General features: G+C 43.9%; 2 protein-coding genes and 1 long non-coding RNA gene across 7 annotated transcripts; 2 read left to right on the forward strand and 1 right to left on the reverse strand.

The window, feature by feature from the left end:
• Positions 1-17: 17 nt before the first annotated feature.
• Positions 18-7,834, reverse strand: LOC114784969 (uncharacterized). Its single transcript, XR_003748977.1, has 3 exons — positions 3,918-7,834; positions 2,958-3,133; positions 18-674 (listed from the first exon to the last, which is right to left on the reverse strand). It is a non-coding gene; the product is annotated as an uncharacterized LOC114784969 (long non-coding RNA).
• ankef1b (ankyrin repeat and EF-hand domain containing 1b) lies at positions 519-5,138 on the forward strand. Of its 4 annotated transcripts, XM_028970869.1 has the most exons (11): positions 522-702; positions 790-1,162; positions 1,248-1,447; positions 1,610-1,759; positions 1,850-1,973; positions 2,480-3,311; positions 3,943-4,169; positions 4,251-4,417; positions 4,503-4,616; positions 4,704-4,799; positions 4,972-5,138. In XM_028970869.1, exons 2-10 carry the CDS (start codon positions 811-813, stop codon positions 4,794-4,796), a joined length of 2,259 nt encoding a protein of 752 aa, XP_028826702.1. In that variant the 5' UTR covers positions 522-702; positions 790-810; the 3' UTR covers positions 4,797-4,799; positions 4,972-5,138. The 4 variants fall into 4 exon arrangements, with proteins under 4 accessions (XP_028826693.1, XP_028826686.1, XP_028826678.1 ...); XM_028970845.1 differs by having other exon boundaries at positions 520-702; positions 4,503-4,799; XM_028970860.1 differs by having other exon boundaries at positions 519-1,162; positions 4,503-4,799.
• Positions 7,497-26,032, forward strand: snap25b (synaptosome associated protein 25b). Of its 2 annotated transcripts, none has more exons than XM_028970891.1 (8): positions 7,497-7,652; positions 17,114-17,226; positions 18,258-18,299; positions 20,114-20,162; positions 22,082-22,196; positions 24,239-24,355; positions 24,819-24,963; positions 25,137-26,032. In XM_028970891.1, the coding sequence occupies exons 2-8, from the start codon at positions 17,155-17,157 to the stop codon at positions 25,203-25,205; spliced, it is 609 nt and encodes a 202-aa protein (XP_028826724.1). In that variant the 5' UTR covers positions 7,497-7,652; positions 17,114-17,154; the 3' UTR covers positions 25,206-26,032. The 2 variants fall into 2 exon arrangements, with proteins under 2 accessions (XP_028826724.1, XP_028826713.1); XM_028970880.1 differs by lacking the exon at positions 22,082-22,196 and adding an exon at positions 22,354-22,471.
• The last annotated feature ends 1,775 nt before the right edge of the window (positions 26,033-27,807 follow it).

Raw genomic sequence — 27,807 nt, forward strand, 5'->3', positions numbered from 1 at the left:
GACAGGCGCCCGGGGAGCAGTGTGTGGGGACGGTGCTTTGCTCAGTGGCACCTTGGCGGATCGGGATTCGAACCGGCAACCTTCTGATTACGGGGCCGCTTCCTTAACCGTAGTTGTAAATGAAATACAAATCACTACTATTAGAATATGGTTCGAATCAATTTCCAATACTATAGCAAATGCAGATTTAAACTGCTCAAGTTAAAGATTTATTGACTTGATAGAACTTTATTAGTTCCACTGGTGGGAAATCTGCATTTTTACAGATTTCTTTCTGCATTTTACAGACTTTTTTTTTTTTACAAAAAAGGATGTTGTAGAAGATGTAGTAAATATAAATACATATAGAGACAATAAAACCCTGTGTGAATTTCTGAATGAATACTGTACATGTGAGCAAGGGTCCTGGCAAAAAAATCATTTTTTTTTATTATTGTATCAAATACAAAGACATAGTATATCCAGAGACCAGCACATTTGTGCCGTTTTTTTTTGCTTTTTTTCAACAGGGCACAATTTTATTGTCACCGTGGGTGGCAGGCGGACCCGTCCTGCCGGCTCTCTTCCACCATTCCTTTGTAGGGTTGCTTGGGAGACTGGGGCAACAATGACGATGGGTTTGTGGCTCCGCAAATTTGCTGAACCGTTCTGGAGCTCTGCTAGATTTGTGCAATCTGTGGGATGCACCGAAAAGAATGTAGGGTAAGTAGTGCTAGTGATAGTCCAAATACACCAGTGCAAAACAAAATAGTGGCATTATTGATAACATTTGTTGATTACTAACAACAGTAGCTCTAGTAAAGAACAGAGATGAAGAGTGCGGTGGCAGCGAGCCGTCTTGAGCTGCAGGAGGTCTACAAGCTTCTGCAGCTCGTCCGCGAGGGGAACAAGACCCAGATAAAAAGGTTGGTGTGTGTGGGCGTCCCAGACTTGATCAACCTCACGGAACCAAAGGAAGGCAAAAGTGCCATGCACCTGGCTTCTGAGAGCAACGACGCGGACACGGTGAAATTCCTGCTGTCTCTGGGTGCCCGTGTCAACATACAGGACAAACGGGGCAGGACCCCGGTGCTAGTGGCCGCTGAGCTGGGACACGATGGCATGGTCGCCCTACTGGCTGAAAACCAGGCCGACATGAACCTGCCAGATAATGAGGGGAAAGGTGGGGCTGACGATTCCCATTTCCCTACTGAATCCGCAGCAGCATATGCACTTCGTTTTTTGGTGTCTGTGTGTTTGTGTTGCAGGCGTTCTGTTCTACTGTGTCTGTCCCACAAAGCAGCACATGCGCTGTCTCCAGACGGCGTTGGACGGCAGGGCGGATGTCAACGGCGTATCGGCTGCGGGGAAGCCAGTGTTCCTCTCGGCGTGTGAGAACGCCCGGAACTGTGAGAGCATGTGCATCAGCATCCTGGAGAGAGGGGCAGATCCGTGCGCCGTTAATGAGGTTCCGTGACGTCTAATACCGTACTTGCATCTCTCCATTAATCGATTCTGATCTTGAATGATAGTCTGTGCTAATTTCATTGTTCTTGTCATGGTGTGATGCGAACGCTAATAGAAAAACGAAGATCTGTACCAGGTTCTGCAGGTGTGGGGTTCTTTTCAGGTCACAGGACACTCAGCTTTGATGGAAGCTGCCAAGGCAGGAGCTGCTGGACTTGTAAGGGCCATTCTGAAACAGGGTGGAGACCCTAATGTTCTGGATAAGAAAAGGATGCATGCTGCTCACTTTGCAGCAGAAGGAGGGTTCTTTGAGGTAGCTGTGATATTATATTATACCAATTAACCAAAAAAGAATGTTTGAGTCAGACACATACTTTAATGTGATGGCCACGTTGTCCCCCAGGTACTGCGGACCCTTTCGGCCTACTCTGCTAACCTGGGTGCAATGGCAAGTGATGGGAACACACCTTTACACTTTGCGGCTGCCGGTGGCTTCTCTGAGTGCTGCAGATTTATTTTTCAGCGTGGTAGGTTTAAAAAAAAAAAATTAAAATATGAATGAACACATGTGGAATGAAACATAAAGTGGAGAACTGGCCTCCACAGTCACCGGACCTGAACCCAATCCAGATGGTTTGGGGTGAACTGGACCGCAGAGTTAAGGCAAAGGGGTCAACAAGTGCTAAACACCTCTGGGAACTCCTTCAAGACTGTTGGAAAACCATTTCAGGTGACGACCTCTTGAAGCTCATCGAGAGAATGCCAAGAGTGTGCAAAGCAGTAATCAGAGTAAAGAAACTAGAATATAAAACATGTTTTCAGTTATTTCACCTTTTTTTGTTAAGTACATAACTCCACATGTGTTCATTCATAGTTTTGATGCCTTCAGTGAGAATCTACCATGTAAATGGTCATGAACATAAAGAAAACACATTGAGTGTCCAAACTTTTGACCTGTACTGTATATCATACAAAACCAATAATCTCTTGATCTGATTATGACATTATGAATGCACCTCACCTCTTATTAAAGGCTGTGACCCGAAACTGAAAAACCTCAATGGCAAACTCCCACGACAGATAGCCAAAGACAAAGGTCACCATGCCACACTGAAAGAGCTGAAGAAAGCCGAGAGGCTCCATGCAAAGTTCTCCAAGCAAAATGCTGTCAACCCTAATGAGCTGTGGGCCCTGACGCTGCACGACTGGTCCTCCGAGCACGAGAGTGACCTTCGCACGGCCTTTGCGAATGCAGAAAAAATCCCTAATCCTCTGCAGGTGGCTCGGGACAACTTTGTGTCTGTCCTACAAGCACACCGTGCACCAATAGAGGATGACAATTTACAGAAGATCATCCTGAAGCATGACGAGAACCGAGAAGGTGTGATCGATATTAACGATTTTTTTAAAGGTCTTAAGTACCTACAGAAGGCGTATGTCCTTTCTTCCTACGCCCCTAAAAAGAACAAGGTTAGCAAGCAGAGAAAGGGAAAGAAGAAAGGCAAATTTACCCTCACCATGCCCATCTGCACCGTCCCGCCGGAGCTAGTATTGAGACAAGAAGATGGAGGTCTTCCTCTGTTCATGATCGAGGGTTACCAGGAGTTCACCGACCACAAGCGCTTTGACTGGGACCAGCCTCCGGTCCACCCCATCGAGGACGACTCGGCCTGGTACATCAGTGAACCTGAGAAGATCTTCATTAATATCAACTACTGCGTCAAAACCACAGACCTGGATTCGCTGAGCCTGGCTTTCGCAAAACAGGTGCCAGTGGACGTCACAGACAAGTTCTACAAAACGCCGCTCATGACGGCCTGCAGCAGCGGCAATTTGGAGGTTGCCAGATATCTTATTAGCCTCGGGTAAGTGAGTGATGAGTTCCAGATGACCAGTTTGAGGGTGCAGGTTACAGATGCAGATTTCGCCTCCCATTTATTCAAGATTTATTATTCATGGTTTATTGTCAGTACAACAGTATGCACAGTATACCGTGTATTGAAATAATGTTTCACAAAGGCCCCCCCATAGTGCAATCATAAAAGACAAATATATATGTATATACACACTAAAACTAAACTATACTGATTAAAAGTAAAGCTTAAATACTGTACAGGGTATCTCTATAGGTGAAAAGTAAAACTTTTTTGTACAATGAACAGGTCGAACAGGACATAATAGGAAAACATCATGTAGGATGCTTGTGAGTGGATATGTTGGATATTTCAAACAGCACACACAAGACAAGACAAACATGTGCAAAAATGTCCAGGAATGCGCAAAAAGAGCAGATATGTGCAAAAATCAGGTGCATAAGAATGGAAGTGTATTTTTGTTGAGTTTAACAGTGTTCTGGTCCCTGTAACTACTGATTGTAAGTCGCTCTGGATAAGGGCGTCTGATAAAGGCTGTAAATGTAAATGTTCTGGTGATGGCAGTGCATTGAGAGGCTATTCTTGGCTGATAATCACCCAATTGCCGTTATGCTGGTTTAAGGGCGGATGTGAACGCAGGCGATCAGTTCAGATGGACCCCGCTTCATCATGCCTGCTATGCCGGGCAGGTGGACGTCATCAGGCTCCTGGTGCAGTCTGGCGCTGCGCTGGAGACGGTGACCGTAAGTGGCCTGACACCCCTGATGAGGGCTATAGAGAGCTGCAGGCCCAGCTGTGTGGATTATCTGATCAAGTCTGGGGCCAGAGTGCAAGCAGAGAATAAGAAAGGTGCATGAGGCAAAACACGTCCCACACAGGTGTCATATTTTCTCACACAAAAAAAAATTATAATTATTTTTGTTTTGCCAGGACAAAACTGTCTGGACATTGCCAAGGTGTATGGGGATCCCAGAGTGATTGATTTAGTCAAGGCTCGTTTCGAGAGTCTTCCAAAGCTCACGGATAACAAGAAAGGAAAGGAACGCAAACTCCTTGTCAATTCTAAACCCAGCTCTCCTTCCCCTACGAAGGAGAAGGTGAACTTCAACTGCAATGGCCACCTTCCTATGCCACATTATTGCTGGCAGTGATTTATTGGTGTCGTTTTTATCTTCTGCACAGGCGCCCTCCTTGGCCCCAGACGCAGCTCTGACGAAAGAGACGCCGAAATACTTCAACACCAAAGTCACCGGTGGAAATGCAGACAGGCTTGACATCAGCTATATGGATAGGACAGTAAGCTTTTCTCACCCTCGAAACAGTGTTATATTTTCAGCCAGGCTGTTCTGTCTCACTCGCTCTTTGTTGATCTGTGCTTTTAAGATCTGGGGGAAGCAGGCCCATACCAGGCAGCTGACTGAAAACAAGGAGTTTGGCAGGGACCGGCACTTCCAGGAGGAAGAATCTGAGGACTGAAAGGTAATACACCTATGGCGTGTCCCAAGCAGAGTCAGCTGAAGTCATTCCATGCCCAGGATGGACAGGAATAGAAAACCTTCCTCCTTTGCTTCCTCACACTGGGACGGAAAATAAACACGTCTCGCCAGGTGACATGACACAGTGTTCACCTGCATTTGCTGACTCTGTTCAGGCTCCTCGCTGGGAGCGCCACCTGTCCCCTCACCACCATCCTTCTGCACCACCCTAATGCCCACTCCAGCACACTCCATGGACCTGGCACCCGATCCTCATGCAAAAATGGGATGTAAGAAGGCCACCATTGACATTGTCTTCAATAAAATCATTTTATTTTGAGAATGTTTGTTCATGTTTTCATTTGCTCCAGGTCAAAACATTTATCCCACTAGGGGGCAGTATATCCCAGCATAATTACACTTGCACAGTGTACGAAATGAACGTTAATCAACCACAACATTACAACCACTAACAGGTGAAGAGAATAACTCCAATGGAGACAGTAAAAGGACCGAACACATTGGTAAAGAGGGGTTAGAACCTTCCAAAAGCGGCCCAAGTGAAGACAACTGTTTCCCAAATGGTTCCAGATCCCACAGGAGGGCTTGTGGAGTTCAGGTTGTAGGTGTGTTAGTGACATGAATGTCACCTATAAAATGTTAGACTTTAATGTTGTGGCTGACCCTTAGCTCTAGAGTTTAAGCGCATCTGGACATTTGCACAAAATCCAAAATAACTAAATACAAACTGGCTCTTAATGCAAACAGGTTTCCGGTGAAAAGATTTTAAGATCAAGTCAGCTACTCCGGAAATGACTGAAGCGATCTATGCCTGGGCCGTCTGTGGGAATGTGGATTTTCTCCATGGGGAACCGGCAGTGCTCTTCTGGTTTTTAACACGCTATTCAGTTACACAGAATGGCACAGTTGCTGGCATCTGAAAAGATCCTGGTAGCAAAATATCCCACATTTAAAGCAGAATCCTTGGGAGAATCCTGTTGTTTTATGTGAGTTCCTTTTGTTTCTTGATGTTGCATGCTGATGCACAGTGCATGAAGACAATGACAAAAAACATCAATTCACAGATTTGTCTATTCCATTACGTTTAAATGAAAATTAGGAAATATTCACTTGACCAAATTGCAGTAAAAAAACGTTCTGGTAACTAGGTTATGAAAAAAAAATATATGTAAATTATTTAGTCTTCTGATGCAATCAGTGCATGAGCTGATTTACCATGTAAGCCTGTATTTGAGGCAGCATTTGATACTTCATGCTACACTATTTATAGATAATGATTGCTGAAGTCAGCACAGCTCATGTTACTCTGAAGCAAATACTTCAGTTCGGCACAACAAAACAGTGCTGTCTAATTTGTAACTGTAATATTAACATGCCAGATGCACATTGTCTAACTAGTACAGACAATAGGCAGGTTAACGCCGGTGAGGATAAGGACCTTTTTTCAGCTGCTGTTGTATAAAAATGCAGGCCTGGAACATTTCCAGAGCGCCTAGGATGTTGACCTTGAAACTGCGTGGCTCTGTGTGAATGTAAAATGAACGCACTCACCATTCAGCTTAGATTTGGAGTGTCCGCATGACCCACCACAGGCAGTTTTTAAGTCCAACATGCCCTCCCTGACCCACCGTGACACAGAGTCCTACAGCCACACCGCTGACTGTCTCGAATTGACCCATTTGGGGGTGATTTCATTTTCTCTCTGTGCAAGTTCCTCCCCATCCACAGCCCGACTTCAATGCCTGACATGCGGCCCTCCCACCTCTTCAGGGAGGGATGAGAGCATGTTAATCTGCTCCACGGTAGAAGCAGGTATTTGCTATAACGGTCAGTCGCACTGACCTCCCGTGCTAATCCTCAGGCCAAAATAAGAACAATGGGTAGAGACTGGAAGAAAGGGGGCAAAAGGAAAGGATAGAGCCAAAAATAAACAGAGCGATTCTCAATCAGCCATCATTAGCACATAATTGGAGGCAAATTAAAAGGCGCACACCACCCTGGAAACATGTCAGTAGGCAAGAGGCATGGCTGATCAATATTCGGCGAAGTCTCTAATGGCTTTGGAACAACATCCGCTTTACATTAGGAATATCCAACACAAATTCAGCGAACAAAAGTGGAACCTGGAAGGGTTCAGGATTTCCAGGATTTGTCTGCTTCACCCAGTTAAGGCCACACACGGAATGTTGCAGGTCAAAAAGTCCTTTTGTTGTCCTGTTAGAGTCTTAAGTGCTATTGATCCGGGTGTTGGTCCAAGCATCAGAGGCTCACTGGCTTTTACTCTTCCTCGCAGATGGGGCTTTAATGGAATGACGGGCAAGGAGGAGATGGGGAGTAAAGCATGTGATTAATGAATGGCATGACCTGCTCAAATTGACACCTCACATGGCAAATGGTAAATTTGCCATATATAAATTGTGTATTTATACTGTACTAGATATTTTCTAATTATAACTACTAATTAATAACGACATTGTAAAATGGAAATGTAAGTCTGGCTATTTGCTAATTCAACATGTAATAAAAATGTAATAAATTACGTTATCATGGGTTGCATGATGATTAATGTCTGAATCGTTATTCACACACTATCGAGATAATAACACAACTGCCCACGTCACCTTGTTGTCACCTTGTGATCCCACCAAGCGCTCGCGGCCACGCCCTCCTTTAACGGGGGTCGGTGACGTCAGAAAGGGGGCGGCCATCTTTGGAGGCGAGCCTGTCACTTCCAGCGTGGACAGTCATTCGGCGCGGTGGAGCGGCTCGACTCTAGGCGACCGACAGGAACCGTACAGAGGCGTCCCACCTGAGCGCAGCCCGCCGCACCTGCAAGGTCTGTAATGAAGGAAACTCCTCAGTTCCTGTTTAGGACGGAGTGTCCGTCACTTTGATTGTTTGCCAGTTGAATTTGCCGCCATGTACATTGTTGACGGCCGGAGTAAAAAAGTACTTTTTTCTTGAGTTTCTTGTTAAATCTCCGCCGGGCTAAATCTCCGGGAGCGCTTGTGGCGTGGGTAGCCTGTTGCGGCGGGAGAAGTGGCCGGTCAAGGGCGGGGGAGGGCGGGTCCAGGACCACGGAGAGCACCGCGTCGAGAAAACGCGGAGCTGACGCGGGGACGGAGCTTGGCGTGGAGCGAAACATTGGTTTTCTGACTTGAACTACGTGATCGTTTAGTTTCCAGAATTGATTTAGTGATAAAGTTCACAGCCAGAATGAAAAAGTATAACAAAAACTATTTTTTTTGTGGTACATACGTGCTTTGTGGATACGTTTTTATTTCCGTGGTGTTTAAATTAGCAGTATGAACAAGCCTCCATTTGCTTTGTGAATTCAGCAGGAACGTCATTTCGAGCGCAGGGTGTATTTGGTTCTGGAAAAGCCCGACAAGCGTTGATCATGCACTTATTTCTTTCTTAAATGAAGGGCTGTAACCTTTTTTTTCCACCTCTGTGGTTAATTGTGTGGCTGATTTTAATGGCCATTGTTTTAATCCACGTTTTCACTGTGACGATTTAGGTGAAAGGGGCGGGGTTGGGATGATGTTGGGCGCACTGGACACGCCCTACACCTCCTTAGCACCGCCCCCTTGGAAAATTCACTCGGCGTGGTTTTGTTTATTTGCACTGGAACGCACTGAAATTAAGTGCGGGGCATACGCTGGTGATTAGTTAACGTAAGGGTTATACTTTGGTAGGTCAGTTAGAAAATCAATGCAAAACTGATAATATTTAACCTGGATAATGAATAGGCTCATATCAGGGGGCCCTTTGTTGATTTGGGTGTGATAAATACATGGCATATATTGTCTAATTTATAAGCATATTATAATCACATACCATCGACCATCGTCTAAATGTTGCTTTAGCGATATTCTAACACAATTAATAAATCATGTAATGGCATTACAGTGTCAGCCCCATTAAGCACCCCCCAGGCCTAATACTGGTAATTTACGCTGGCAAGCCATGGTGGAAGCGACATCCTCCATTGCACTCTCCAGTACAGATACTGTGTTGGACGTGTTACGCAAGCGAGGGCACGGGCCGCGGCTGCGAGCACACCGCCTTGTCCATGCTAGCCCTACTCCAGCAGATTAATACGCAGCTTTATCCCTTCCTGAATGGGTCACTCTGGCTTTAACTGCCTAATCCCCTCTGGTAAAGATGATTGCTTTGAATCTCCTGAACACAGCGACGCTCTCCAACTAGTGTACAGACAGACATTTCCCTATTATATAACTTGTAAAGATGTCAAATCGAATTGGACTTTCTCCAGTCATGGTGTATTTTTATGTCTGTACATATGTGGTACATACATTCATTTCAAAGCTAATGCATGCAATATGCCACACTACAAAATGGAATCTCTTCATCTTCGTAAATGTGTGTGTAACATTGAACAACTATGATTAGTGGGTGGGAGTGGGATCTATTAGGCAGTAAGTGAACACAGAAGTTGATTTGTTGTTGCAGGAAAGGAAGCTAGACGGCGGGGCCACCCAATCTCCCAATACTGCTAGCGTTGTGGGACGTTCCTGGCCTGCCAATGCTGGTCCGAGGCTGGTAACAGTGTCATGTGCGGCATGTGGTGGCCTAGCGGTTAAGGAAGCGGCCCCGTAATCAGAGGGTTGCCGGTTCGAATCCCAATCCGATCGTCCCCACTTCTCCCACTTCTCACTCAGGGTGATGGGTTAAATGCAGAGGACACATTTCACTGTGTGCACTGTGCACTGTGTATGCCCTTATCCAGAGCGACCTACAATCAGTAGTTACAGGGACAGTCACCCTAGAGCAACTTAGGTTTAAGTGTCTTGCTCAGGGACACAATGGTAGTAAGTGGCATTTGAACCCGGGTCTTCTGGTTCATAGGCGAGTGTGTTACCCACTAGACTACTACCACCCCATCAGAAGTGACAATCACTTCACTTTATTTTATTATTTTATGTTGTCTGACATGAGAAATGAGCGTTTGTGGCCGAAATTGCTGAAAAAGCTAATGCTGTGTAGTCCACTGTGAGATCTATGGAGACACCACCTCACAACTTGACTTAAAGGATCCGCTACTTATGGCTTGTTGTATTAGGCCAGGTTTTGGTATGGATATTTATGCTGGCGTGCTTTCAGATTGTCTTTTGCGTCCCGGCGAGTTCTTTCTAAATGCACGCAGCCTTCTGGTGAATGTGGGCAGTGGCAGCCTAGCGGCTAAGGAAGAGGACTCATAACCAAAAAGCTGCGAGTGGTGCCACTAAGGTCCCCCTTTCGTTATGGGACACCGTGAGCTCTGTCCCAATGACATGGTGGCCATGCAAATCAACAGGAATAACGGGGTCCTGGATTTGGCGATCTCTACCAGGTCTGGTGGCGCTCTTACAGGGGCGAGTCAAACCAATTTACCCACCACTCCAGTCCATAAGACAGCGCTGAGGGAGTCGGAACCTGTCAAGGCTCATTTCATGGTCACGGGGACGTAAATGGCGCCTGCATTTTGTTTGTGGAAGAGCTTGAAATATTTAGTAGCCGGGCTGGCCGGGGGTGTTATGCGTTATGAAATCAAACATTAGACCGTACCGGCGGAGTTGGGCGCTGACCTACATACCGCACAGAGTCACAAAGTACAGGTGGATAAATCCCCGCAAATCTGTTTTTTTTTTTTTTTTTTAAACCCTCCTCTGAATCAGAGACGAAGCCTTCGTCGACTGTGCTCATCATGTGTCACAGCGGGAGGAGTCTGTCTACCTCGTGGTGACATGGATTCGTATTTATGCACCGTGGAGCGGTGTGGCTTCACCGAGGGTGCCGCACATGAGTAATGTGTGACTGTAACGGCGTCACGTGAATTAGCATTTGACTTTGATCCTCAACGTCCTTGCGCCGAGTACGTCGTGAAAACCCAACTGCCGCTATCGTACGGAGATGTATATGAATTCTGGCTACGTATGAATAATTCATGCAGCCTTACAGTCACAAACCTAAGGTGAGCCCGCTGCCAAGCGGCCTGCGTGACGCCGGATCCGGCAGTGGCGCGGCGGAGGAAATGGACGTGTACACGGCGGAGGAGGTTTCCCCTGGGACCGTGACTCTCGTGTGAGAGTGCGGTCCTCTGGGGAGTCTCCTTGATCCCGGGATCAGGGCTTTAATGGGGATAAGCCCGTGGCTGCGTTGAAGGAACACGCTGAGGGTTCGTTGCGGCGTGTGACCAGATGGCCGTGTGAACTTTCCGAAATGAAATCCGTATATTTCACTACGGCTCGCTCAATGTTTTCCCTTTTTTACATGGAAGTTGATACATTTTCCTAACACATATTTATGTCATAAAAATGATGTGAATGTCACAAAAGAGCAATTTAAACGAATTGGTGCTGAACACGAGAGCGAGGAGATGTCTGGAGACCCGGAGCTTAATGGGTGTGTAAATACACAGGTCTGGGTTTATTCACGCAACTGTTGGCTAAATGCTTAAAATAATTATTTCAAGTCAATATGCTTAATTCCCTCGTTTGGTGGTGCAGCAAGGCGCTGTCTGGTGCTGAGTCCTACTGTGAAAGCGATTGTATACACGGTGCACACAATGAAATGTGTCCTCTGAATTTAACACATCACCATTTTGTGAGCAGAGGGCAGCCATGACAGGCGCCAGGTTTTGCAGTGTTGGGGATGGTTCCTTGCTGAAGGAGACCTGGGCAGTTTGGGATTTGAACCCACAACCTTCTGGTTACAAGTGTGCCACCAATGACACACCCCCCCCCCCTTGTGTATTTCATTTGCATTCACTTCTTTTGCATTTTCATTTCAATTTATCAGACGCCCCTAATCGATAGTGACTTACAATCAGTAGTGACAGGGACAGTCCCCCTGGACACACTCAGGGTTAAGGGTCTTGCTCAAGGACACAACGGTTCTCACTTTGTGTCTACATTAATAGCAGCCATGAAAAAGGCGCGATACTTTACTCAGGACACCAATGAGAACTGATAGATAAAACGATGGATAAAATGTATATTAAAAAAAATCGATGTTTATTGGTTCTTCTGTAGTAGCATTTCAACGAGCAGCAGAGGTCGGAGAGCAAAGATCTGGGTTCCTGTATTGCAATCAGATATTCGGCCACAAGCAACAGTTTCACAAAAAAAAACGAGAACACGCTCTCCTGAGAAATGTGAAGACGTCTGCACGGTTTGTAATTTCATGACTCACGTACTGAGCAGCTGACTCAGAATCGTCTTATATCACACTGTCATTGTGCAGGAGCAATCTGCATAAGAAATATTACTTTCAGGACACAATTTCAGGACTCGGCTGTTTTTTTTTTTTTTTTTTTTTGGTTTGTATGCTTGGGTGATAAATACAAGGCGGATGTTAAATCTCATTCGTAAAGGCGACCTCGTGCGTCTCTGTGAACAATAGATCATTTCCGCGTGATACGGGGTAAAAGGCCAGATGTAAAAAAAGACAGATGCGAAATGAAAACGAGCCTCTCCCCTCCGCCAAGCGTCGGAGAAGCCACTCGAATCATCGCGGGCGTGTCTGTTTGCAGCTGTTCCTCGGCGTCTTTCAAAGCTTTTCGCTCCTCCGTTGAACGGCGGCATCTGGGCCCGAAAGGCTCCGGTGCCTCCAGGATTGCCTTCGTGGTTGCTTAATCTTCGCGGAAGGTTTGATGGCGGCAGCGTGGACTCCGACTGACCTACTTTTCAGGCCGGGCGCGGCGCATCCGAAGCAAAAACGTCGGGCAGTGACTGATTGCACCCTCATACTTTCTCTAATAGGTGTTCCATTACCGGACCACAATGATTTACCGAAGGCGGGGACGAAAGTGGCGTCTTAGAGCCGGACATTTTCACCCCGGAGAAGAACTCGGAGGGGAACGCGCCACGTCCGACCCTGTCAGGGCTTATCAGGGCCGTGGAGGTGCCCGTCGTCTCGACACCGCTCACCTTGACACGTTTCAGCGCCGCCCTCCCGGTGAATAACTGCTCGGCCAGGATTCGCTCCCCGCTGCGGTTCTCGCCGATTTCTCGGCTCACTGTCTGTTTACGGTACGGTTGTAGCTCTTGCTGGTGATCATGGAGGATCGATCTTTATATTACCTAACAGAAGGCTGTGCTGTGTCCCCGGTTCAGCTTGGTAAACAAGTCCCCAGGGTGTGGGAAGCGTGGCTTTTTGTGACCTGGCTCTGGCTGTCCCCTCGGTGTGAGCGCGGTCTCTCTCCAGCCTCCCCCCGGCCCCGTTTCCACGGGTGACGGCGTTAATCTGGCAGGACGACAGGAGAATGTCCAGGGAGACAGACGCGTCCCCTCCTGCGCACGCCCTTCTGGTGGACGGCGGCTAAATTTGGCACCGCGCTTGAGGCCGGTGCGCGGGAGCGTCATATCTGAGCGCAGATTAAAAGGGCCTGTCCCCCGGCGTGCACCCGCTCTCCACGACCAGTGAACTCATCCCCATTGTGTCCATAGCACTTACTGTAGCGCGCACTCGCCGGCCCGGAGGCCGACCTGAACCCCGGCCAGTACCGACGATTAAACATAATATACGTGCCGGACAAAGATGTTTCAGGGCCACTTTAAAAGCATGAAAGACGGTGTTAATTCACCCAACCTCATGAAACCTACGTCTAGGCTTTATATGTTCGCATAGGAAAGTCCAACTTAAAGTCCATAATCAGTGCTCAAATATTATAAAGGGGAGGCTGAAAGTTGTAATATACAGTATATCAAAATCCTCCTAATTTGTCCCCTATTATGAAATTTTCACTTTGTGAGTTCCCCAGCCTGTCTGTGGTCCTGCAGTGGCTAGAAATGGTGAAAGGTATAAAGGGGGCTTTGGCCATTTTACTTTGCCATTCATAGAGCGGCAGCTCGGACGGTCGGATCTGGAATTTGTCCCCTCATGTCGTCATAAAGGCTACCTCCCCTTTCTCGTGCTTTGAACGCTCAGAGAATGAAGGGGGTGGGGCGGTGGCTCGCATTCTAACAGATGCTACGTGCAGCAGAGAGAAACAACTGCGTAATTAAACATTCATTTTTCTAGGACAGACGCGTTCTCGACCCCCATTCCATTGCGGATTTCCAAACCGCAGTTGGCTTTCCAGCTTTTCCACCTGGAATGCAGGCGTCCATGGACCCAGCACATGACCTTGCAGTGCCAAGTGAAATGTCTCGATCCTGTCATTTCTCCTTCAATAACCCGTTATACACACTGTATTCTGCATTCTTTGTGTATGTAGCATCCTGCTTCAGGCATAACTAACTATCCGGAAAAGCATCGTCATGTTTGTACAGCCAGTCCAACACTCCTGTAAAACGTGAAAAACAGTCACAGCTCCCAGAAGACTACACCCCAGAGCAGTTGGTAGTTCTGGATTTTGTTTGCCTACAATCAAAAAAATGATTTGTTGGGTTAACTTAATTCAATTATGACACCTATTTCCACACGTTTTAATTATGCTATTTGAAACTAAGGCAGGCAAATAGGACCCTTCTATTTGGTCTATTTAGTTTCAAATAGCATAATTCAAATGTGTGGAAATAGGTGTCATAATTGAATTAAGTTAACCCAACAAATCATTTTTTTGAGTGTACTGGTGAGACGCCACGTTCTTTTTGGTGCACTCAAAAAAATGTTTTATTGGGATCATTTAATTCAATTATGACACCTATTTCCACACGTTTTAATTATGCTATTTGAAACTAAGACAGGCAAATAGGACCCTTCTATTTGGTCTATTTAGTTTCAAATAGCATAATTCAAATGTGTGGAAATAGGTGTCATAATTGAATTAAGTTAACCCAACAAATCATTTTTTTGAGTGTACTGGTGAGACGCCACGTTCTTTTTGGTGCACTCAAAAAAATGTTTTATTGGGATCATTTAATTCAATTATGACACCTATTTCCACACATTTGAATTATGCTATTTGAAACTAAGGCAGGCAATTAGGACCCTTCTATTCACTAATGCTCCTCAGGCTCAGGCCCACAATGCCCCTCTTAAAGCTAGTTAAATATTCTGTGACTGTGCTCATTTGTACTCATGGACTCCTCATTATTATTTATTCATTAATTTTATATGCTGTCTTATGTGAAAATGCACCTTAGATTCACACTGTATATTGAACGTGCTAGTTTTTTTTTTATGAACTTTCTATTTTATGTTTTTCAGTATTGCAGTCTGCCAAGGATGATTTATGATCTAAATTGGAGAATGGAATTCTAATATTTTTAGATCCCAGTCGCTATTCTCATCCAGAGCCCTTTGTTCTTTTGACATTTTCAGTGTTAAAGTTTAAATCTTTGCCTTTAATCTGTAGAGACTGAACAAGCAGTGATATTTAGAAGAAAACCCTTGGAAGCCACTGTTGCCAGTGTGATTGGCTGCAAATGGAACTGGACAGGCATCTGGTGACATGATTTAAACGGCAGCCGCCCACATGCCGCATGTTCAGTTGGCCATCCAGCTTTTCTTGGATTTGGAAATGCAGTACAATCCAAAAAGGTGTTTTTTTTTCCTGAGATGCCCATTTCGATGCACACAGCACCAAATGAATTTAAATTCATATAAACAGAAGCAAATATTAGTATTCTTCAGAAGATTTTGTCATATTTGTATAGATATAGTATCTACACTAATACTATACTGTTAGCATTAGTATTGCTCCTGAAGACCTGTCTCCAGGTCCAGACGTCCTCTCCAAATATTTGTTCTGTGTGGCTGCCGCTGTAATTGCATGTAAATAATGAAAAGGTCGCCGTCTGCGCTGCTGTACTCACCTGGGTTTTACAGAATTATGCGACGCCGGGGGGGTTTATCTAATTCCGGGGGAATCAATTAAAACGCTTTAAACATTGTTGTAAAACTCTTAAAACCAAGAAACCCTCCCACAGCGCACTAAACCCAAAACCAGACCCTGCCTGCCAGCAAACTGGTTTCCTGTCCGACGCGTCTTTCATTATTAATGATATAAGGAAGATGTTGGACTCCGGAGATGTGGATGGAGAGAGAGAGGATATATATAGAAACACTTTTATTCCTCCGTAGTTATATATTCAGGATGAAAACGGAAATCGGATAAAGCTGTATTCTTGCAGACAGATCATTCATGGAGGGCGGAGGTGGGGGGTTTCCTTTGCTTGTCCTCTATGGTGCTGCTTTAAAAGCTGCTCCAGGACTGTCAATTCTCTATTTCCAAAAACCATACAGACACTACATTTCGTCTATTATTTTTGTTTTAATGTAGCACGGGCATTTTTTTTGCATATTTCCAGAACAGTTCTGCATTTTTAGGAGAAATGAGGAGTAAAAGCGTGATGCATATTTCATAAAAAGAAGTACTTCGGTCTGTTTTGCAGACATGAAACATTAAATCTCCGACGACTCACTGGGGTAAAAATAGATGCAAACTCACTGTTCTTACTTCACCTCTGATTCCTGTTGCTGGATGCACGTGTCCCACCAAAGGCAACCCGGATTGCAGCAGTATTTCCCGTGCGATTAGCACTCAGGGCTCAGCTGTATTGTACTGAATTTAGCTCTTGTTTGTTACAACCATCTGTTTCCCTTTGCGCTGGTCTTTAGGTCATATAATTACCGTTCGACTAATGACTCTTCAGCTATAGCTGGGGGTTTAAGTATAACTCAGCCTTCCAATAAAGATCGGCCTGTTCTGTCTGAGCTCTTCCTGGGAAGCTCTGACATCCTGAAGGAAACAGCAGACGAGATCCAGCCTTGTAAATGACCAATTCACCAGTGTCGAGTAGGGGTGTTGAAATTAATGTTATAATCAATGCATCGCGATGCAAACTTGGGCGATTCTGTGTCGATGCAGTGTGGAACATAATCGATTATATCATATTGACGTGATTTTCTGATGGCGGCATAAAAATTCTCATTAAAAAGTGGGTCTGGTTGTGAATGTGACCAGACGCCACGGACAGTTTTTCTGCTCAATCAAAGTATGCACACGGGTGAACAAGACCTTAACTCTTGTATTTAAACACATTGTGTGAAGTAATGTATAAAACTTATGGGATGCATCAATAATTGATATTTTTAAAATGTGAGACCAGTGCAGATTCACACCTCTAGTGTTGAGATGGAGGAGCAAGTTAATTCATTTGGTCACATCTGGTCGTCGCGTCAAGCTTTGATTGATCCAATTAACAACACTATATCACATCCCCGGCTGGCTGGCATACAGTCTGTAACAAAAATGTCATTGTTCCATCATCTATGCATTTTGTGTGCATCTGCAAAACTAGAGGAAATGTGTGTGTTTGACTGGCTTTTCTTTTGCATGTCTAGATCAACGATTCTCCTAAGGAGCCGGACGCCACCCAGTAGCCATGGCAGAGGAGGCGGACATGCGCAACGAGCTGACAAACTTGCAAGAGCGTGCGGACCAGCTGGCAGACGAGGTAAAGCCCATCTGAGCTTTTCCCACACTGCATAGCAAAAGCTCACGCGCGTTACGTAAACCGCGACTGCGCGCTCACATGTCCGATCGGCAAAGAGGACCCTGGGTGAACAGCATGGCCAAGTGTGCTTTACGTGACCAATGCAGTTTACCGTATCAGCGATATTCGCTCCGTCTTTGAGAAAAGTGGAGCGATTCCAGCGTTTTCCAGCCTCCAACAGGCCTGGTAGCCTGACGGTGCGACAGCTTGTCGGGGTGTGGGGGCCTTTAATCCCCACAGCCCCCCACTGATTAATCTTCTGACCAAAAACTCACTTTGGTCCCGTAAGGATCAGCACATCATCGTCGTTTGGACAGACAATAGGCGCCGCTCTTAAAGGTTTGCAAGAAGGGCATCGTATGAATCATCTTCTGGACAGATGCCCAATGCGGGGAGCAAATGTTATTGATCTTCCTCAAGGCTGGTTAAATGCAATCATGTTACTTTAAAGTGCCCTGCCCAGATCTTATCTTTCCTGCTGTGCTTTTTGCACAAATAAATGCATACAAAGTGTCCTTTACTAAGCATATTTAATGAGAGGAGAACACACTCCATCTAAATGGACACATGCAATCTAGAGCAAATTCAGCCAAGTTGGCAGCCAGTGATAATTGGCTGATAAATACGGTAAATGTAAAATGTAAAATAAAGTTGGCAGCCAATGGGGGTTCAGACTGTCTGAGCACATAATAGTGGTATAAATTTTAGGGGCCACAGACTTGCTGCTTTATGTTGTGCTATTTGGCAACTCGCATTGACTGTTTATTGACTTTTCCATGACTGTTAATTAGCATGAAGACCTGCTTGCTGTGTGCTATACAGTAATTCCTGTTTCACTGGCCACCATCACTCGACTGCTGCTTGACCCCCCCATATAAATGACAAAAAATGACGAAAGGAGGAACTGTGTTAATTAATCAATGGCTTGTTCATGCTGGATAAGGTGACATCACCCAGTATCCTGTCTAACGTTCCCCTCTCTTCCCTCGCAGTCGCTGGAGAGCACTCGCCGCATGCTGCAGCTGGTGGAGGAGGTAAGATGATCCTCGGATCCATGGCCGCACGAACGACACACACGCAAACACGAGAAGGATGGTGCCAGGGCGGCTCTCCCGTGAAATCAGTTTAATTCACCACGCTTGGCACGTGTCATATAATCCCAAAATCACAATAGGCTCTACAAAACCTCTCCAAAGGATGGAGATTTTTATTTCTTTAATTTTATTGTAATTATTGTAGATTTTTTGGGGAATGGCATGTGTCTGATCATGTGTTTAGGATGTAAATAGAAGGAGTTTCCATAGAGGACCTCAGGTGAATTTGATGCACTGACCTTCTCTTAAATACGTTTATGAGCTTCAGTTAATGACACAGTTAACATTTAATACATTTTTTTTTAAATGTTCTTTACCCTCCCTGGGTAAAGCTTTGATTTTACATGATTCACTGACGATGACATCATGAAATGAATACTTTATTGTAACCTGAATAATTGTGACTTGAAAATTAGTGACTTTATAATGTCACAGTGTTGACCCAGTGAATGTATGCTAGGCTATACAGTATCTCTAAATAAACATAAAAACGTGGTTATTACCAAATAAAAAGGCTTTACTTACTGCCAGCTAAGCAGTAAAATTGTCATATGAAGATAATACAGCCCACTCAGACACATTTCATATCGAGCCCCGTCACCTCGCGCTCACCTGCAACCTGCGTGTGAAGCTCACACGCCAGGAAGCGTGGCGCTATTACCAGAAAAGAAATTACTTTCTGCCTTGTCAGAATGTTGTTTTTGAGTCTTGCTGGGACTCATTATTGGGCCATTACCCTGCTCCCTTCATGTTTCAATGCTTAACTAGGCAGATTTGGCACACTAGTGGCAGGGTCAGAACTATAAACTACAGACATGGCAAAAGCAATTTTTGCTTTGTGACAAAATCAATAGTGGTTCTCGGGACCCCTTGCCCCTGTGATAATAAAGGCGGAGAGCTTGGCTGCTTCACTACTTATGGACCCTAGACTCTGACAAGCAAATGGCCTTCTACTCTTTACAGGATGTGGACAACAAAGCATTCATGGTGAAGCCTGGTGTTGGAACATTAGCTAAAATAAGTCTCACTCTACCAAACACTAGTCTGAACGTGCTGGGTTAAATAGCGGGAATTTGGACAGGAAGCAAGCCACTGGGCTTCTCTGTGATATATCCTGCCACCCCAGTCAGTGTTCGTGATGCCACGTGCTATTTATTTTCGGTAGCAAAAGGTCAGTGGGTTCTAATTGTGTTTTATAAGGTCAGCAGTGTTTATAAGCCGAGGGACTTTTACCCTTTCATTTATTTTACCGCAACCTGCTCATTAAATTGGGCTAGATTAAAACTAAATGGGCCTGGATATAATTTACATGGCGCACATAGCGTGGTCTCTGTCATGTCAAAGAACGTGGCAATTCAGTGCAGTTCAGGGATTACAACCTATTGCATAGGATGCACAGTTTTGGCTAACAGTAGCTAATTGCAATATCGGAACTCCCGGTCTGGTTAAAGCTATGGAAATTGTGGGAATCCATGATCTAAATGAGGATCATCTGTTCTATTTAGGTCAACAGAGCCTTATAGTGCCCTGAGGAGTAACAGCTATATTTTACATGGACATATACTGCTCCAATGTGTTACCACACAGATGCAATTGCACTGTATTACACCCTGGGTTACAAATTAATAAGAACAATTTAATTAGAATACAATTTTAGCTATTTATGGATTTGGCATATGATCACAGATGTTGTATTTATGCTAATGTTTTTTTTGCCGCTTTTCCCCCCTTTCTCCGTTTACATGGTGGCGTAGAGTAAAGATGCGGGTATCAGAACTCTGGTCATGCTGGATGAACAGGGAGGTAAGTTTGCATGTTGTTTAATTATTCATTTCATTTTAAGCAACAGTCAATAATATTGACAGAGAAATGCATGCATTGAAGCATAATCAATGTGTTTCGATTGATTTCTGTGGAGCACCCCCAACCAGGACATTTTCATGCTCAACCTTCTTAGAACCTCAGTTTATTGTGAATAACCTGTTATTGTAATGTATTTTTAAAACATATTATTTTGTTAAAAGAAAGAAAATGTCCTGATAAGTTCTGCTCCTTTACAATAAGCTAAAATATGTTTACCGTTTTATGCATGTTATCTTTAGACAGGCTTTCATTGTGTTTATTTTTGTATTTATCTTGGTTTTTTTATCTGGCCGTCATGTCATAGGTGAAGGTCTCCTGTGTGCTTATGTTGTACTTATCCCTGTAACAGAGGGACAAAAACGATCAGTTTTGCTGGTAATGACAAAACATCCCACTTTTTAAAACCATGGGTTTACCATGGATCTGTGTATAATCCCTTGGGTCATTTAGCATTCAAAAGCACAATGATTCATTCAAATATTATGAAATAAAATTTTTAATAGACATACTTTTTCCATTTCTAGACTATATGAAATTCTTCTTAGATTTGTGTGTAGCTATGAGAGAATCTTTTTCTTTCTGCATGGTGGACCAGTTTTATTTATATGATTTACCTTATGATTCCTGGAATCATGGATGCCATTTTTTCAGTCAGTCAATTCTCAGGTTCACATTGCCCCGGCATGCCTGCCGGCTGAATAACAGAACGAAAATTACTCTCATGCCACCGCTCTGCTCCATTTAACTTCACCAGCAATCTAGTTGTATATCTTGAATACAAATCACAAAGAAAAATAATGAGTAGTCCATAAAGCTTATTTGATTTATATATCCATATGCCTTTAATGCAGTGTTTTAGATGAAAGCGATGTTAATCTCGCTTCATTTCATTTGAAATATATTGTTAACATTTTTGCATTATGGTGGGTCTGAGCAGCCACACTCACAACAACTGGACAGCAGCCTCCACCTAGTCGTAAGCACAGAGCAGCGAGAGTTGCGCCATCAAGAGCAGCCGCTGAGGAGATAAGGTCTCACACTTTCTCCAGCACCTTCCACTTTTCTCACCAGTCCCACCTGCTCTCCAGGATTACCTCTGAAGGCCAATTAGGTGGCTTGTCTGGGGACAGTGGTAAACAAGCAGAAGTGGATATCAGTCATGCTGCAGTCTCCAAAATTAAGACATGCAGCCGCTGGCTTCTGTTGAGACTGAAGCAGGAATTTAAGCATGAACATGTTTTTTAGCACCACATTAAGTTGGATGTTATCTCCTTATTTGCCTTGGGATTTTACAGAGCAATATTTCATATCCCCTCCACAGACCCTCACTCCCTCACGCAGCTCCCCTTTCTTCCCATCTCTGCACCAGAGCATCATCCGTTATTATGGAGTGTTTATCTCTCAGAATCTCACACACAAACACACACACACACACACACATTCATACACTCATTTTGTTACAGTATATCAGCCGACCTGACGGAGGGCCTTTACAGTCATGCCAACTGCCTGGTTTAAGCCCTAAGCCTTGCCAACAGTGGTTGATGTCACAGCCAAGAAGTGGCTTCATGCTGACCCTGACATTCATATTGTTTTATGTCTCATAATATTAGTATTATTGCTGAACATAAGGATTGTCTCTATCAAAATCCATGTGCCATGGTAACTATTATGAATAACATGCACGGATGGGTTTATTACTATCCTGGATATTCAATGTACCACATTAAGATTTTTATTAAATATATAGATAGATAGTTAGATGTATAGATAGATATTCTAGAATTTCATCTCTCATTTTTTTATCTGCCAAGAAGCAAAATTTCATTTCATTGCTGTCATCCCTTTGTCCTGACCAGAACAACTTGATCGTGTTGAAGAGGGCATGAACCATATCAACAAAGACATGATGGAGGCCGAGAAAAGTTTAAAAGATATAGGGAAATGCTGTGGAATTATATGTCCTTGTAACAAGTAGGTACTGGTCAAGGGCCAGAAGCTCTTGACTGTGTGTGTCCGGCGTTGTTTGTCTTTGTTTGTCTGAAGTTTGTTATTGTCTTCTCTTTTTTCTCCCCCTCCCTTTTTAATGCGTTCTTGCTCTTTGGGGGATAATTAAATAATATTTAATCAGAACAACTGGAGCGCATCGAGGAAGGAATGGACCAAATCAATAAGGACATGAAAGAAGCAGAAAAGAATTTGACGGATCTAGGGAATCTCTGTGGTCTATGTCCATGTCCTTGTAACAAGTAGGTGCTGCTTGCCTGACTGCGTGCCTGCCTGCCTGCCCGCCTGCCTGTCTGCCTGACCCCAGTGACAACGGCAACTGTGATAACGCTGTAGGCACGGTGCCCCTCCCCCTGCACGCCACTTCCCCCTTTCAGCCGTGCATGGGGATGGAGGTAGAATTAGCCCGAGGCATGATGAGCCCGCCGCGGACGCGGCCTAGCCGTAGCTAGCGTAGCTGTAGGCCCTGCACGTCGCCGGCTGAACACGAGCACATGCTGAGCGCAAACACAGAGTCACGCAGACTTAAATGTCAAATGGCACAAACGCATGCAGCCGCTGGCTTGGCAAACATATCGTGTGTATAAAATTTGTACAAAATAAAACCAGAGATGACTGAAATGTTGATATGGAAACAAGGAACAGCGTATCTGTTGGTAAGTATATAGCATTTTACAAATTATCAGTACATTTTACATTTACATTTACAGCATTTATCAGACGCCCTTATCCAGAGCGACTTACAATCAGTGATTACAGGGACAGTCCCCCCCCCTGGAGCAACCTAGGGTTAAGTGTCTTGCTCAGGGACACAATGGTAGTAAGTGGGATTTGAACCTGGATCTTCTAGTTCATAGGCGAGTGTGTTAACCACTAGGCTACTATCACCCCAAGGAGTGTAAAGAAAGTGTGATGGTGAAAGTGAAGTGATTTAAATGAGGATAGCTGCTGCAGACATGAATTCAAGAGTATAAGGGAGGTTAGTGCAAAACCAGTCCCCTCATTGCAGATTTTTAATGTTAGAACTGCAAATACCAATTTTGTTCTCAGCATGATTAAGAAAATAAACATTGATTATTAAAATCATTTGCATTTTGGAGAGGATCTGACACTTTTTCTCACTTACCTCATACGCTGCCTCTGAGTCCTATATCAGAGGACACACACATTCATACGCACACACACACACACACACACACACACAGAGACTTCTGTCTGTCGGCTTCAGAGATTTTAGAATCCTGTTCCACTCCGATGTGGACAATTTTAATTTTAAACTCCCACCTGGAGCACGAAGCCAAAACCAGAGCCCAGATTTGCAATGTACGGCTTGTAGATGGTTAGCTTGGCTGCACGCTGGGTAGCTCCCCCGCCCCCCCAAAAACCTGGACAGCTCCTATGACAAAAGTACGAACATGCAGACCATGTTTCACTGCTTCGTTTAAGTGCATGTTACTTGTGTCATGGAAGAAAATCTGCTTGCCTTGATTACTGAAATGTCTATTAACAATATCCTGTGAATGTGTCATATTACCTACATACTATTATACACTGAAACCCATTATTCAATAATTGATTGCAATCTAAAGAGTGGTTTTAGAATCAGAATACTAAACAGTTTTGCACTTCTAGTGTTTCCTTTTTTGTGCAGTGTCAGTGTGAATGTGAACACTGTGGCTCACAGTCAGTGTCTTTTGTGGCTCATGTCTATGTGTGGACATTGTGTTGTACAACAATATCATTCTCATATTTGTATGTATCTTTCAGTCTTGTCTGTGTCAGTCTTGTCACACTGTGTCCTGTCTGTCATCGTGTCTCCAGTCTTTCAGACATGTAGACGTATAGAGCTGAAGATATTTTCAGTGTATAATGGGTTCACCCCAGAATGCAACTGGTTGATAGATGTTATGCTTTAAACCTATTTTAAGTAATGAGTTGGACAGCATGTAATAGATGATGTCTTCAGGTACATGATGCTTCCTGTGTAAAGCCTTCCCTGTGCTGTGCAGGCTGAAGGGCGGCGGCCAGTCTTGGGGCAACAATCAGGATGGAGTGGTGTCCAGCCAGCCTGCTCGTGTGGTGGACGAGCGTGAACAGATGGCTATTAGTGGAGGCTTCATCCGTAGGTGAGTCCCTTACAGAGGGCAGCTGGGTCATATGATCCGTAACAACCTGATAACGAATGGAACCATTCCACGAGGGTTTAGGGCTTTGATCTACAAGATGCTGAAGTCTCTGCAGATGTGTGGCATGATATGCAGAAGTAGAAAGAAAGTGTGTGGGGTTGAATCTGCAAAAAAGGGTTTAACGTCAAAATGAAGCCTAGACTCTTCCTCAAATAAAATGTGTGAACCGTCACTGACGCATGTGCAACATTCGTACTCATATAGCATCAGCCTGCAGCTATCAGGCTTTAAAGATGATGCACTTGAGAATTAATCGCTGGGCTCAGAGGACATCCTACAGATGGGAACATGTTCTTCGTCAGGCATCCACTTACAGACATGTAAATGACCCGTCACTGGTTTATGACCTTTTAGCCTAATCAGCGTGCGAGGTTTACTGATGCATTCCACCATGTCTTGACAGGGTTACGAATGATGCACGCGAGAACGAGATGGATGAGAACCTTGAACAGGTCGGCAGCATCATCGGCAACCTGCGCCACATGGCCCTCGACATGGGCAACGAGATTGACACGCAGAACCGCCAGATCGACAGGATTATGGACATGGTGAGGAAGGGTGTCATGAAACATAGGTGTCACTGGGGCTGCATCCTAAAGACATGTTTATCGTTTAGTGTCCGCTAAGCCTTGAAGGACAGTCTGTCGAAAGGTGACACGTACAGATGCACCCAACTGGCCCAGGACTAGATATAATTATTTCTTTCTCTGTGTTCTCTCAGGCTGATTCCAACAAGACCAGAATTGATGAAGCTAACCAGCGTGCCACAAAGATGCTTGGCAGTGGCTAATGACCTGAACAAAAAAAGAAGTGCTTTTACCTGCCCCGCCCACCACCCTCAATCAAGCCCACCTACGCTGTACCAAGAGCTGGTACACATGTGCTTTTATCATGGTATTCACCCAAAACAGTAGGTTTGCACACAGCCACATATCAGCTCCTACTGTCTCTCTCTGTAGAAATCGTCGTTCTGTATTGTCTGTTTTGGCCTATTACTGTAAATGATCGTGCTAGTAAATGGTTACATTTACTCCAGAATTTTCTCTCCAAAGGTTGTACATAGTGCATATTTAATGGCTAGTGCTTATGTGAAGTTTTTTTTTTATTTATATTTATTTATTCCGTATTTGTTGAAATATATAATTAAATTATTTTGAATTATTATTTTGAAGTATTGAAGTATTAAAAAGTCTAAAGAAAAAGAAATGTATTTTGGTTTTTACATTTTAGTACGTTATTTTTATTTTACTATTGCCATGCTCTATATTTTATGAAATGATCAACAAGAGATGATGAAGATGCAAAATGACTTCAGATAAGTTTAAATGTATATGTGGTTCCTGCACATCCACTAGACTAGCTTTGTATTACATGTTGCATAATTACTTTACATTATATTTTAACATAACAACTAATGAGGAACATACCAGTAAAATATTTAGCATGGCAGTAGCACACTAGGTTACAAATGGTCAATATCAGGCATGATGGAGAGTGTCACATTCCTGCAACTTTGCAATAGTGCCACTGTTTTTATTCATACTGTGTATATCTGCGATCTGTGACCATCTGTGTAAATTAACATAAATTCCGCCAATAAAAACTGTATGACTTCAACTGTATGACTTCAAGTCAACTGTATGACTTCAACCTTCTTTGATACTCATCTGCAAAAAAGCCATGCATAGTTTCGGCTTCCTGCTTCTTCAAAATGAAAACAAGGTATATGAAGGTATGAAAATGTCGTAAATTGTACCAAAATCTCAAATTATGCATAGTTTTTCTAATTAATTATATGAAGAAAAAAAGCAGCTTCTGCAGCACATCTCATGGTCTGCCATACACCAATGCCTGTGTGCAGCAGCAAAATGCCTTCTAAAGATGTGACACTGTTGGAAAAAACGTACATTGCACTAATGGATATCCTCTTTGAGCTCGGGGCTTTACAGGGATTAGCGTTGGCTACGTCACTCACAGCACGGCTGTAGCAACAAATACACCCTCGAACCTCAGTCATACACAGAGCCAGGCAAATGCGTCCCTATAGTTTATACATAACACGCAGGGGAAAATGTGATTTGGTTAGACTGTACACACTACGCCAGGGTTCAGGTTAAAAAGACAGATAAATAGATCTGAAAGATCACAAATAATTTAAAAATAATATATTCGCTGGTCTAGAAATATTTCTGCATGGACATTAGTCTGGTTAATTGAAAAGGAACCCTGTAGCACAGCTACTTTTAATCTAATAATATTTCTGTATTACATTTCTACATAAATTCCTCACATGGGTGTAACAGATTGATCTAGATATGTTTGAGCAAGGGCCTATTCCTGTCGATATTTTATATTAGGCATAGAGGAGCACTGAGACGCTCTCTTTGTGTTTCTCTTTCCGTGGGAGATAATCCGTGCAGCCTCATTTTTTTATCAGACTCATCTGAAAGACACACCCGCCTCAAAACATCACCTCCACCAACATAAATCTTCTTCTTTTTACTGTGAGGTCTTATCTGGGTTTCTAGGCCTCAGTCATCTTAGCTTTATTATTTGAATTCTGTCTTGCTGTCAACAGGGACAGAATCAAGTTATGGGTTGCGAAGGTATTTCATCCTGTAAACGGAAAATGCCCTTTTTACTTTTAGAAGATTGATTGCTGCATTTTCTAGAAGACAATTTCAATTCTTCACACCTACACACCAAGCTCTGTGCCCCCGAATTTCAAACTCATGGCACAACACTTATTTTTCTGCCTTCACTTTAATTTCATACATCTCTCATTCGGCATGTGTCCCTCTGAGCAGGACATAATTACATGTTTGAAACTATAATAAAAATGGAGACCTCTAAATGCTTCCTGATTGCATATCTAGCAGCTGACATGCTTTTCAAACACTGGTGGGAATTCCAGCAGTGATGGTTATGAACTCCAGTGCCGGTAGAGCCGTTATTAGTGATTATCGCAGTTCAGCGGAGATTACATTCGTTCACTTTCTTGCCAATTGAGAGAGCAGGGTGGCCATGATGGAAGGGAGGAGATGGGGGAATAAAGCAGTTATATAAACTCAGCACTGCAAGGTGGGTAAGCGAGAGTGAAGCAAAATGGTTGTTAAATGAGCAGAAAGCTGACATTTAATAATGATTTCAGATCATCAGTCAGTTAATTAATGGTCAAATACTACATTTATATTAACTCAGTAGTCTGTGCTCCATCTCTACAGGTTTTCTGCTGATCATGCAGTAGCTCGAAGTGATTTGGAGAATATTTGCTGTGTGTAGAGAGGCATCTAGTGGTGAAAAGGTTTAATTCAGAATTTCAGAAATATAATCCATTGAATTAGATTTTTACATTTGCCATTGCATCAAAGACAATTATAAGACAATTTATA

The sequence above is a fragment of the Denticeps clupeoides genome, chromosome 1, assembly GCF_900700375.1.
Source record: "Denticeps clupeoides chromosome 1, fDenClu1.1, whole genome shotgun sequence".
In the NCBI taxonomy this organism is placed as follows: domain Eukaryota; kingdom Metazoa; phylum Chordata; class Actinopteri; order Clupeiformes; family Denticipitidae; genus Denticeps; species Denticeps clupeoides.